At 35.0% G+C, this 14,461-nt stretch overlaps 1 protein-coding gene across 3 annotated transcripts in view; it reads right to left on the reverse strand.

Annotated features, from left to right (window-relative positions):
• COP1 (COP1 E3 ubiquitin ligase) overlaps positions 1-14,461 on the reverse strand; it is a 252,902-nt gene that overhangs the window by 54,694 nt on the left and 183,747 nt on the right. For all 3 annotated transcript variants that reach the window (XM_045983212.1, XM_045983213.1, XM_045983211.1), the window contains 3 exons: positions 5,365-5,482; positions 1,307-1,431; positions 57-217 (listed from right to left, as the gene is read on the reverse strand). In XM_045983212.1, the coding sequence (XP_045839168.1) occupies positions 57-217; positions 1,307-1,431; positions 5,365-5,482 (404 nt within the window). The remainder of the gene's footprint in view (positions 1-56; positions 218-1,306; positions 1,432-5,364; positions 5,483-14,461) is intronic.

A 14,461-nucleotide genomic window follows, 5' to 3' on the forward strand; every position in this document is an offset into this window, starting at 1 on the left:
TACATAGAAAGTGTTATATGAGACATCAAGATGAAAAAACTGACATGAACACTTACCCCATCTGGCAGTGCCCTCCAGCACACAGCACTAACAAATTCATTTGTATCATCTTCTTTTCGGTCTTTATCCAGAACACTTTTGACCGTATCAAACTTAAAAGTTAGCAAAGTCTTAGAAAGTCCTTTATAGTACAAATAAAGAGAGTTGTTCTCACTTCCTGAAAAAAAATGTTTAAATAAATAATTTTTTAGAATGGGAGAATTCAGAATTAGGATGTCACATTCATAAGGTAATTATTAGTTAATATTTAAGCTCAAAGACAAAACTTTTATGGTTGAATCTGAAAGACCAGAGCACAGGATTTCTTGGGAATCATGTGAGAAAAAGAATCATAGTAAAAAAGCTATACTTTACTAATCTAAAGAAATAAAAACTGGTAAATGATTTAACAACATTGTTAACTGTAAGGTTAAAATTACTGCCAAAAATCTCATTTATAGCAGAGGTTTAAAGACGACCAGAAATTTGTTATTACAGTGTGAATCTTACATGACATTTAGAAAGATTTCTAGGGAGGGGGATTATAGTACTTACAAAGGCATATTTTTAATAACCTACAAAATTTATGTCCCATTTCCCAATAAAGACACCACTCTATTACATAACTGGCCTATAAGGAAAACTATATTTTTGAGTGGCCTATCAAGTAAAATAATTATAAGAGATTTGCTTTGGCAGGGTTTACATTATATATACAACTTTACTAAATAAAGGTCAAGTCATTTGAAAAGAACTAATGAAAGTTCATATATTAGACAGTAGGTGTATTAAGCATTTGAACATTACCTACTTTGATTTTTCTACTTCTGATGTAAAGTTGTATAAATTACCAAGAGCAAAAGCCCTAGAATAACAGATCAGGATAATCTAAACAAACCGCTTAACGAAGGGAATGCTCTGTAGGGGAAAATGAGTATCAAGCTTAGGAAGACAAATAATGTCTCTGAAATTAGGACATTAGAAGAAATTAATGTTTTCTTTTACATAGTATCTATAGAAATTATGTTATAATGAACAATTATAAAGCATATTTAACAATCTTCTGCTATTTCACGCAGTGAGGGTTTGTGCTCACTAAAGGAGGGAAGGACTAATACTTATTTCAGCACAATCCCAGAAGAATTCAGTATGCTACTTTCTGGATGTACAGATCACTTCCTGACTAGGTATATAGTATATGTTCGTTGAATGCAATTTCAGGGGAAAATTCCTGTTAAAAAGTTGAGGAAAAGATGGTTTTACTTACCACAAGCTATATAATCACCATTGGAAGCAAGGCCTACAAAGTTTTTTTCATTGATGTGACCCTTGAAGGAACGTAGACAGTATGGTTTCCCTACATTCCACAGCTTTAGCTGGCTGTCTGTTGAGCTGAGGTAATACAAAAAATGAGAATGCAATTAAGATTTCATGGTCTGAAATGCATCCCTACTAATTAGAGGCAATCCAGTTTGGTGCCTTAGGATGCAGAATATGGAGCCAGATTTTCTGAGTTATAATGTTCAATATACCACTAATTTGCTTTTGACCTTGGGGAAATTATATAGCCTCTTCGGCCTCAATTTTGTTCATTAATTATTTGTGAAATAGAGTGATTCCTACATTAACTGAATTAGATAAATTCTATAGGATGTGAAAACTAATTCATTTAAAATGTTTCTAATAGTCCCTGGGCATGTAGGAAGTGCTTACTAATAAACATCACTCGTCAATACTATCACACCACCACCACCAAATAACAAGAGTCCCATTGGGAGTTGTGTTTAATTTCAGGGATACACTCTGTCTCACTTGACTTGATTAACTTTTCAACTACTGAACTGCATTGGAATACTAAATTTAACCTATTGTGACAGCTTAGTTCTATCTACAGAGGTGGAACATAATGAATGACTGGAATAGTCTAAAGTAATTTATTTACTGAAATAATAGGCAAATGCAATTATTTGCCATAAATTGATTGAATGTAAAGACTGTTGGTAATCTTATCATACAGAGCCAGTTTTAGAACTTGAATAAAAGACCATGTTTTTTCAACACACACAAAACAGATAATCATATCAAAAAATGGGCAGAAGATATGAACAGACACTTCTCCAACAAAGACATACAAATGGCTATCAGACACATGAAAAAATGTTCATCATCACTAGCCATCAGGGAGATTCAAATTAAAACAACATTGAGATACCACCTGACACCAGTTAGAATGGCCAAAATTAGCAAGACAGGAAACAACGTGTGTTGGAGAGGATGTGGAGAAAGGGGAACCCTCTTACACTGTTGGTGGGAATGCAAGTTAGTGCAGCCACTTTGGAGAACAGTGTGGAGATTCCTGAAGAAATTAAAAATAGAGCTTCCCTATGACCCTGCAATTGCACTGCTGGGTATTTACCCCAAAGATACAGATGGAGTGAAAAGAAGGGCCATTTGTACCCCAATGTTTATTGCAGCAATGGCTACGGTCGCCAAACTGTGGAAAGAACCAAGATGCCCTTCAACGGATGAATGGATAAGGAAGATGTGGTCCATATACACGATGGAGTATTATGCCTCCATCAGAAAGGACGAATACCCAACTTTTGTAGCAACATGGACGGGACTGGAAGAAATTATGCTGAGCGAAATAAGTCAAGCAGAGAGAGTCAAGTATCATATGGTCTCACTTATTTGTGGAGCATAACAAATAACATGGAGGACATGGGGAGATGGAGAGGAGAGGGAGTTGAGGGAAACTGGAAGGGGAGATGAACCATGAGAGACTATGGACTCTGAAAAACAACCAGAGGGTTATGAAGGGGCGGCAGGGGGGTGGGGGGGGTGGGAGGATGAGGAACCAGGTGGTGGGTAATAGGGAGGGCACGTACTGCATGGAGCACTGGGTGTGATGCCAAAACAATGAACACTGTTATGCTGTAAATAAACAAAAAAAAACAAAAAAAAACAAAAAACAAACAAACAAACAAAAAAAAAGACCATGTTTTTGTTTTTCTTTATGTTACAAAATTCCAATCATACCATACACATTGGGCTGTAAATTTCTTATCCTGTTTTTTTTTTTTTTTAAGATTTTATTTATTTATTTATTTGACAGAGAGAGAGAGAGACAGAGACAGTGAGAGAGCGAACACTAGTGGGGGAGTGGGAGAGGGAGAAGCTGGCCTCCCGCTGAGCAAGGAGCCTGATGTGGGCCTTGATCCCAAGGCCCTGGGATCATGACCTGAGCCGAAGGCAGCCGCTTAATGACTGAGCCACCCAGATGCCCAAATTGCTTATCCTTTATTTGATAATTTGGTTTATAATTTTTCTGAAAAATAAACATTTTGATATCTTTGTTATTACTACACAATAAATCATCTTTTCTCTTACTATACCATTCACAGACTATGGCACCATGCTGAACGCTTTACATTTATTACTTCTTTTAAAGAGTCACAACATAATAACCATTATTAGCTCCAGTTTAGAGATGAGGCAACTGAACATGAGAAAGGTAAGGACATTTTCAAGGTACCACAGCTAGTCAACAGCAGAGCCAAGACTGAAACTGTCTTATTACAGAGGCCAAACCCCAAGTTCTTTAAATACTTCTCTATTGCTTCTCACAATTTTTTTCAATAGACATTTATGTTGTTTTAAATTTTTTTTCCAACAATATTGCATTGAATATTTCTTTAGGTGTGTAGATATTTTTATTGGCCAGGAATTCACGTTGTGGCAACATATGTATATTTTAATATTACTTTTTAACATTTCCAAATAAAGTTGTGGATAAATTTATTCTAAAAACTTCTAAACCTCAAACATATTCAAGAAAAGAAAATCATGATTTATAAAACTTAAGAAGGACAAGAGATCGGTGAAAATACAAAAAATATATCCACAATAATGAGGTTAATTAAAATTTCCTAACTTTATAATATTAAGTATACATATATTTCAACTAGTGGAAACCAAACTTATTTAACATTTATAAATCTGAAGTTAAAGAAAAATATTTTTGCCATATAATCTACCATCCACATTTGAAACTGAATGAAATTTTAATTATATACTGCCCATTATTATTCCTAAAGACAAGATACATTTTGATCTGTTAACACTAATTTAAGTTTGTGAAATAATTACCTAGTTCCCTTGTTTCCCTTGGAAAACTCAGTTCTCACTTTTTTTCCCTTGTTTGTAATTCAGTTCAAATTACCTTGCTAAATCAATTCAAATTACCAACTTATTATCTAGAGCGACCAGAATAGAGGTAGATGTGGTGGGAGATACCAAGTATTAATGCCAAGGTACTGGCATTAATAATCTCCTAAAATTAGAGATTTAGAAACTAGGTGGGGGGTTGGGGGAGTGAAAAGAAGAAAGCAATGTTTGATGAAGCATGAAAAGAAATAACAGATACAAAAAAGAGAGAAATTAAGAACAGTTATTTGTTAGGGTAATATAAAATAAAGAAGGGGTGCCTGGGGAGTTTAGTCACTTAAGCACTGGTCTTCAGCTCAGGTCATGATCTCAGGGTCCCAGGATGGATCCCTGTGTCAGGCTCTCTGCCCAGCGAGGGGCCCGCTTCACCCTCTCCCTCTGCTAGTGCTCTCTCTTTCAAATAAGTAAAGTCTTTTAAAAATGAATAAAATAAAAAGAACTATGAAATGGGTTAACAGAAAGAAGAAATTGCCTGTTAGAAGCACTTTGTCAACGATACTTTGGCAACTGAGGTTTATATATCAAGATGACATCTTGTTAACCTTCAAACAAAATAAAAGACAACTAAAAGCCTACATTATAATTCTCTAGCGCAGAAGGCTTCTCAAAGTATAAGCCATATTTACTTATTTTCCCAAAGCATATTTAAAACTTACCATGAAACCACAGGGAAATCAAGTAACATAGAATCAACCAAATATTACCTAAAACCAAAAATACTACTACTATACTATAATGTAGGTAAATATACAATAACACACTGATTTTAGTAGATAAAATACTTCTCATTCTATTCTATCAACTATGTTGTTTTTCTCTTAAGGAGAATCAGTGGCTGAAATCCGATCTGAAGTTCAAATGTTGAAGAACTAAAAACTATCAACATCAGGATTTTATTCATAAAAAGCATTAAAAAGTGAGCAATACAATCCAAAATATACATTTATTTTAATTAGAGAATTATTTTAAAAATCTTCTATTTATGAAAAAGTACATATACCATGGTGTTACTCTTTACAGATACCCAGTGACATTGTAAAACTGGTAAATGATGACAGAGCTCTGTATTAAGCTCAACCTCAGGAGAGTAATACTCACGCAGAAACAATTTCCTCACCACTCACAAACTTTGCATAAGATACTGCTTTTCGGTGTCCTTTGAATACCATGATTGGCTGCTTAGTGTTACGAAGATCATAGTAGTGGACACAGTGATCTAGAACAAAGTAAAACAAAGCAAAAAGAAAAAAATGTAGTAAATGAAGAAACAGAAAGCAAAGCTCATTTTAAATGGTTTTGGCGTCTTTCATCAGAAGTTGAAGGGACAGTATCAAACCTATAACAGCAGAAAACTAAGTGCTATGATTTTCAAAAACAAGAAAGATATAGTAGGTTTTCTGTTTTCAATCTAGGAGATATGGCTGCAAAAAAAGTATGTACACATATGCCAACATCAATCTGAAAGGGAGTTCCACCGGTATTTCCAGCAATCCTGGCTCTAAAACCAGAGTATTAAACATTCAAAGTAACTGAAAATTTTAAAATGTATCCTTACATTTTAGATGTACCTTGTTTTAAAAAAAGGTGATATAAACATTTTAGGCTTCTGGTTAAAGATAATGCTATATAATTCCCTGCATTTGCTTTTTAAAAACACTTTCTTGAGACACATTTGACATATAATAAAACCAACTCACTGTTAGGTATACAATTCAATGATTTTTAGGAACTTTACCCAGTGGTGCAACCATAGCCATAAATCAGTTTTGGAAGTTTCCTCATCCCAGTAAGATCCATTTACCTACCACTCACTGCATCTAACTTTCTCTCTATAAATTTACCTTTTCTTACAATACATTCCTTTCAGACAATACATGGCTTCTATGTATGGCTTCTTACACTTTACATAAAGTTTCTGAAGTTCATCCATGTTTTAACACATGTCAATAGTTCATTCTTTTTTGTTGTTGAATACTACCTATTATATGGATACTCCACATTTTGCCAACCCACTCACCAGGTGAAGGACATTTGTTTCCACTTTTTGGTTATGAAAATTAATACTGCTATGAACAATCACATTCAAGTCTTTGTGAGGACATGTATTTGGGTCTCAGGTAGATGTCTAAGAAGAGTTAATTACTGCATCACGTGGTAACTTTGTGTTTTTAAGAAACTGACGAACTGCTGACTGTACCATTTTACATTCCCACTAGTAATACATGATGGTTCCAGTTCCTTTACGTGAGTTCTTTGAAAACTTTGGATACAATTTAAAAAAAAAAAAGTTTTACAAATATTTCCAACCATTGTGTTGCTTGCCTTTCTTATTTTCTTTTTTTTTTTTAAAGATTTTATTTATTTATTTGACAGAGAGAGAGATCACGAGTAGGCAGAGAGGGAGGCAGACAGAGAGGGGGAAGCAGGCTCCCTGCTGAGCAGAGAGCCTATCCCAGGACCCTGGGACCATGACCTGAGCCGAAGGTAGGTTAAAGTGGGTTAAAGCCCACTGAGCCACCCAGGCACTCCTCTTATTTTCTAACAGTATATTTTGAAGTACAGAAATTTGGAATTTTGATAAGGTCGAATTTATCTTTTTCTCTCATAACCTCATAAAAACCTTTGACAGTTCCAAGGTCTTAAAGATTTTTCCTCTTTTTTTTTGTAGCTTTGTTTTAGTTCTTATATTTATGTCTATGATCAATTTTAAGTTATTCTTTCTGTATGGTGTGAAGCATAGGTCAAAGTTCATCTTTTTGCATGGGATGGAGCTGCATCCAGTTGTCCCAGCAAGAACTGAAAACAAACCTTTTCTCTACTGAACTGCTTCAGTACCCTTGGTGAAAATGAACTGACTACTGGATTCATAAACCTAATCAAGTGATCTATACAAGTCTACTTCCTGCCAGCACAACATCTTATATAACTGTAGCTATAAAAAAGAAAAAAGATTTCATTTATTTATTTTTAAAACATTTATTTATGGGGAGCGGACAGAAGGAGAGGGAGAAATAATCTCAAGCAGATTCCCTGCTGAGCAAGGAGCCTGACATGGGGCATGTGACCTCAAGATCATGACCTGAGCCAAAATCAAGAGACAGATTCATAACCCCTAAGATTTTGTTTGTAAGTTAATTTCTACACCCAACAAGAGACCTGAACTTAGAACTCCAAGATCAAGACTCGCATGCTCTAACGACTGAGCCAACCAGGTGCCCATAACTAACTGTAGCTTTAAAATTTTGAAATTCAGTAGAAAAAATCCTCCAACTTTGTTCTTTTGTAAGACTGTTCTGGCAATTCCTGTCCTTTGCATATCCATATAAACTTTCGATCAGCTTATCATTTCCTGGGAAAAAGCCTGCTGGAATTTTTACACAGATTGAGTTGAATCTATAACTCAATTGAAGGAGAATTATCTTACAATATTATGTCATCCAACCTATGAACAAAAATGTCTGCATTTATTTATATCTGATTCAATTTCGCTCAGCAAATTTTTGTCATGTTCAGTGTATAAGTCTTGCACTTACTTTATCAAATGTATTCCTTAAGTATTTTATTCTTTTTGATGTTATTCTGAACAGAATCTTATTTTTAGACTATATATAGTTCATGTTTAGGAAGATGATTTTTTATACTGATATTTTATTCTGTGGCCCACCTGAACAATTAATTGTTAGTTAATTTTTTTTTAAGATTCCTTAAAATTTCCTATATATGGAATGGCATCACCTGCAAATAAAGACAGTTTAATGTTTTCTTTCAAATCAGGATATCTTATGCTTCCTTTTCTTCCCTGGCAGTACTAGCTAGATTCTCCAGTACCGTGCTGAACCAAAGAAGTCAAGTGAACATCCTTGACTTGTTCGTACTTGTAGGGGAAAAACATTCAGTCTTTCACCAGTAACTATGATATTCCCTAGTAGTTTTTCAGAGACATCTTCTATCAAATTGAGGAAGTTTACTGCTACTTGTTAAGAGTTTTAATCATCACCGGATATGGAATCTTATCAAATACCTTTTCTATGTTTATTGGCATGACTGTGTGGTTTTAACTCTTTCTATTAATATGGTATGTTACATTGATTGATTTTGGGATATTAAACAAATCTGGTTACTCCTGGGATAAATCTCACACTGTCATAGTGATAATCTTTTAAATATACCATTGAATTTGCTTTGCTAATATTCTGTACAAGGAATTTGCATCTATAGTCTATGAAGAATACTAGTCTGTTTTTTTTTTTTTAAGATTTTATTTATTTATTTGATAGACAGAGACTGCAGCTAGTCAGAGAGGCAGGCAGGGAGAGAGAGGAGGAAGCAGGCTCCCTGCTGAGCAGAGAGCCCGACGTGGGGCTCGAACCCAGGACTCTGGGATCATGACCTGAGCCGAAGGCAGAGGCTTTAACCCACTGAGCCACCCAGGCACTCCCTAGTCTGTTTTTCTACCCATGTGATATCTTGGGCTTCTGGTTTTGAAAATTCTTCAGGGAAGAATTTATGAATACTAGTATTATTTCTTATCATTTTATAAAATTTACCAGTGAAGCCATCTGGATCTCTGCCTTTCTTTGTAGGAATACTATGTTACTCAATTTCTTTCCTTTTCATAGGTCTATTCAAGTTTTATACTTCCTCTGAGTCAATTCTGGTAATATGTGATGAACGAATAAATTCGTTCACTTCATCTACATTAAGATGGCATACAGTTCTTCGGAGTATTCTACTGTAATCCTTTTAATATCTGAAGGTCAGTCAGCAGTAACTTCCCTTCTTTCATTTTTTTAAAAAAGATTTTATTTGTTTATTTACTTACTTACTTACTTACTTAGAGAGGGAGCATGCTAAGCAGGGTCAGAGGGAGAGAAAGATTCTCCATGCTAAGCACAGAGTCCAATGCAGGGCTGGTTCCCAAGACCCTGAGATCATGACCTAAGTCAAAATTAAGAGGTGGACGCTTAACCAACTAAACCACTTAGACATCCCTCCCTCAATTTTAGTGATCTGTGTCTTTTTTTCTTAGTCTTCCTAAAGGTGTGCCAGTTGTGTTGCTCTTTTCAAAGAACCAGCTTCTTTGTTCTCTTTTTTCTTTCTTTCTTTTTTAAAGAGAGAGTGCAAGCGGGGAGGAGGGGCAGAGGGAGAAGGGGAGAGAGAGAATCCTAAGCAGGCTCCACATTCAGCATGGAGCCCATGTGGGACTTGATCCTATGACCTTGAGATCATGACCTGAACCAAAATCAAGATTTGGATGCTAACAAGATGGAATCAGGAGGGAGACAAACCATAAGAGACTCTTAATCTCACAAAACAAACTGAGGGTTGCTGGGGGGAGTTGAGGTATGGAGAGGGTGGTGAGGTTATGGACATTGGGGAGGGTATGTGATATGGTGAGTGCTGTGAAGAGTGTAAGCCTGATAATTCACAGACCTGTAACTCTGGGGCCAATAATATATTATGTGTTAATAAAAATAATTAATAAAAAAGAAGAGTTAAATGCTTAACTGACTGAGCCACCAAGGCGCTGCTCAAAGAACCAACTTTACTGTTCACTATTTCATTAATTTCCACCCTATTATTTCCTCCTCCTGCTTGTCTTTGGCTTTACTATTTTTTTATAGATTTTTTTAATAGTGAGGGCTTAGATTATTGAGGTCTTTCTCTTTGTTAATATAAACATTTGAAGACAGACATCTCTTCTATTTTATTTTTAAGTAATCTCTAAATCCAACATGGGGCTCAAATTTACAACCCCAAGATCAAGAGTCACATGCTCCACTAACTAAGCCAGCCAGGTGTCCAAAACAGACATTTCTTCTAAGCACTGCTTCAGTTGCTAGCACAGATTTTTAAGATCGTATTTATTTATTTTGACAGAAACAGCAAGTGCACACAAGCAGGTGGAATGGCAGAGAGGTAGAGGGAGAACCAGGCTCCCTAACAAGCAGACAGACCGACATGGGGCTTGATCCCAGGACTGTGGGATCATGACCTGAGCCAAAGGCAGACACTTAACCAACTGAGAGACCCAGGTGCCCCTGCTAGCACAGATTTTAATATGATATTTTTATATTCACTTCAAAATATTTTCTAATTTTCCTATTTTTTCTTTGACCAAAGGGTTATTTAGAAATTACCAAATATTTGTCAATTTCCCAAATTAACTATTGTTAACTTCTAATTTAATTCCATTTAGTCAGAAAACATGAGTTTTATTATTTCAATCCTTTAAAATGTATTAACGTTATTATATGCCCTAATATATGGTTTATCCTGGAGAATGTTCCATGTTTGCTTGAAAAGAATGTATACTATACTGTTCATGAGTGGACTGTACTATATGTGCGTCCATTATGTCAGGATGATACTGTTCTTCAATCTTCTACACTTTCTTGCTCTTCCGTCCAGTTGTTCCATCAGTTACTGACAGTAGAGTACTAAAGTCTCCAACTACTTTTGTTGAATTGTCTCTTTCTCCCTTCAATTCCATCAATTATGTATTTCAAAATAGTTTATAATTGTTATATATTGCTGCTGAACTGGCCCTTTTATCATTATAAAATGGTTTGCTTTGTTTCTAGCACCAATTTTTACTTACAGTCTATTTTCTTCGATTTAAATACAGCCATGCCAGCTCCTTGGTTACTGTCTGCATGAAATGTCTTTTTCCACCCTTTTACTTACAATCTATTTGTGTCTTTGAATCTAAAGTTTACCTTATAAACAGTATGTAGTTGGCTGATTTTTTCACCCATTCACCAATCTCTGCATCTTGGGAGTGTGTAATCCACTTACATTTAATATAATTATTTATACGATAGGATTTAGACCTACAACTGTGCTTATTTGTTTCCCTTACATCTTTTTTGGTTCTATATTCCTCTTAGCCTTTTTCGTGTTAAACAGAAATTCCCCAGGATGACTCTTTTGTTCATTATTGCTGTTTTTTATTATTTTTAGAAGTTATTTTTATAGTGGTTTTCTGCGGATTATAATTAGCATGTGAATTTTTAAAAATGTAATTCAGATCATCACTAAGTTAATTTTAATATTTATGTGGAAATTTTGCTCTAATATAGCTCTTCTCTCCGACCCTGCCCTTTGTGCTAATATGGACATATGCATTATATCATTTTAGGGTATAAGTGCATGAACACAATTTTATAATTGTTTTACTTAGTTGCCTTTTTTTTTTTTTTTTTTTTGCTGTTATTGTTAAAGAGAGGGAGAGAAAATCTTAAACAGATTCCCAGCCTAGTGTGGAAACCATCACAGGGCTTGATCTTAGGACCCTGAGATCATGACCTGAGCTGAAATCAAGAATCAGACACTCAATCAAACCACCCAGGCATTCCCTCAGTTGCCTTTTAAATAAGTTAGAACTGTTAACAAAAAATATATTTGAACTATCTTTTATTATACCAATATAATTATCTTTACCCAGTGTTTTTTATTACTCTATATGGATTTACATTACTATCTTAGACCCTTATCTTTTAGCCCGAAGGACTGCCTGTAGTATTTCTTGTTTGGTAGGTTTTCAAGAAAAGAACTTGCTCAGTTTATGTTTATCTGAGAATGTCTTAAATTCTTCATTTTTTTTTTTTTCCTGGGCAGTTTTGCTGGATACAAAACTCTCTCGACAATCTTCTTTTCAGCACTTAGAATCTCACTTCCTTCTAACTTTCATGGATTCTGATGAGAAGCTGCTAATCTTACGGAGGACTGCTTTTGTGCTGAGTTGCTTTTCTCTTGCTGTTTTCCAAGATTCTCTCCCTGCCTTTGATTTTAAATACTCTGATGTGTTTAGGTGCCATATCTTTCAGTTTATCCTACTTTGAGCTCACTAAGCCTCTTGGGTATGTAAATTGATGTTTTTCATACAATTTGGGAAGATTTTTGGCCACTTTTTCTTTAAATATTTTTCCATCCCTTTCTCTTATTTCCTTATTTTCTGAGAGTCTATTTATGGTGGCATGCTTAATGATGTCTCACAGATTTCCAAGGCTCTATTCATTTTTCTCCATTCTTAATTGGAAAATCACTATTGACCTATCTTCTAGTTCACTGATTCTTCAAATTTGCTCATGAGCCCCTCTAGTGAATTTTTCATTGCAGTTATTACACTTTTCAACTACTGAATTTCTATTTGTTTTTTCTTTTTTAAATACTATTTGGTGAGATATATTTTATATTTTTTCATTCCTTAATTATGTTCTAATTCAATGAATACACTTAAAATAGATACTTTAAGGTCTCTACCTAGTAAGCCCAATTATCACAGGATAGTTTCTACTAATTTTTCCTGTTTCTTTGCATATGATAGTTTTTTTTTATAAAAAGTAGATATTTTGATAATATAATGTGGTAACTCTGAAATCAGATCCTACCTCCCTCTCCTGGGACTTTTGTGACTTGGCTTTTGTTTTGGTTTTGTTGCCACTTATTTGTCTAAAGACTTTTCCAGAAGTGAATCTTTAGTCTATAAATCATTGTTGTATGGAAACACTTAAGTCTTGACTGGTTTTGTTTTTAAAATTTCTGGCTTTTTCTTTTACCTAGATAAATAAAGGTTGCTCCTGGGTCAGCACTGTTAAGTAGCCAAAAGTTTTCTTTCTTTTTTTTTTTTTTTTCCCATTTTATTTATTTTTTCAGTGTAACAGTATTCATTCTTTTTGCACAACACCCAGTGCTCCATGCAAAACGTGCCCTCCCCATTACCCACCACCTGTTCCCCCAACCTCCCACCCCTGACCCTTCAAAACCCTCAGGTTGTTTTTCAGAGTACATAGTCTCTTATGGTTCGCCTCCCCTCCCCAATGTCCATAGCCCGCTCCCCCTCTCCCAATCCCACCTCCCCCCAGCAACCCCCAGTTTGTTTTGTGAGATTAAGAGTCATTTATGGTTTGTCTCCCTCCCAATCCCATCTTGTTTCATTTACTCTTCTCCTATCCCCCTACCCCCCCATGTTGCTTCTCCAAAAGTTTTCTTAATTGTTTTGAGTGAGTATGTTTTCCACCCTTTGCCCAAGGCACCTATGTGTTAGGGCATCCTTTCAAAGATCAGGCAACTTCTAAATCTCCATTATCCTTCACTTCTTACTTACAGAGTCAATCAGAAGTAAGCAACTAGAGCCCTTTCCATTTTTTCCCAGATAAGTACATTGACCTGAACATGCACAAAGCATTCTACATCCCAGGAACATATAAGAGTTTCTTCAAAGCCCCTGTGGCAGTTTTGTTGCCCAGATCTTCCTTTTAAAATTTTGACTGGACTCTTGTTTGCCCCACCTGGTATCACAGCCTTAAAGAATTGTGATACTACATCTGATTGTTTTCAACAAGACTCTGGGTACAGGTCTTTTCCCATGGAGACTCTGAGTCAGGTCAAACAGAAAAAACATCTTGTGAATGTGGCTTTTTCCAGTAAGTTGTAAGTCAGGTCGAATGTGACAATGATCTAGAAATGGGATTTTTTGACAAGTTCCCACACCAGTTCTTTTTTCCTAGTGGTGGCTATAAGGCTGCTGGTTTTCAAGGCTTATATGCCACAAGTTAGCTCAGTTTTTATAAATTTGCCTGTAGTTTTTATAGCTTATCGGGAAGAGTAGTCCCACATTTTTTCTGTTCATTATTGCAATTACATTAAGTAATTATATTACTCACTTGACTACAATCAGCTTATACTGTGGAGATATAAATGTATAGTGGCAATTTGTTTGGCATGTGCTAAAGTAAAAATGGAAAAAAAATCCTGCTTCAATTGCCATTCTAATGTTAAATTTATCAGTTACAAATATTAAACTTCTCTTTTGCTTTAATAATTAATAATTCAAAATTGAAAAACATTTTTGTAAAGTAAGTCTTTAATTTCTTGTTATTTTATAAAAGCCGAAGATAATTTGATGTAATAAAAATAGCATAGTTTAGTATAATAATATACTAACTTATTCTCAGGCTAATAAAAAACAAAACTAATATATAAAAAATGTAGGGATATAAGTAAAGGTTAAATTACCTACTGTGTACCACAAAAAGATTTTACAGTAGTTGGGATGAGAAAAGTAGTGTAGAGACTAAGTATAAAATGGGGAATGTTTCTCTAGACATGGCAATCTCAAAAGAAACTGCACTATAGTAATTCAGAACCAGCTTACTATGTACAGTGGTGATTTATTTCAGCAAAACTTATA

The sequence above is a fragment of the Meles meles genome, chromosome 17 (assembly GCF_922984935.1).
Source record: "Meles meles chromosome 17, mMelMel3.1 paternal haplotype, whole genome shotgun sequence".
In the NCBI taxonomy this organism is placed as follows: domain Eukaryota; kingdom Metazoa; phylum Chordata; class Mammalia; order Carnivora; family Mustelidae; genus Meles; species Meles meles.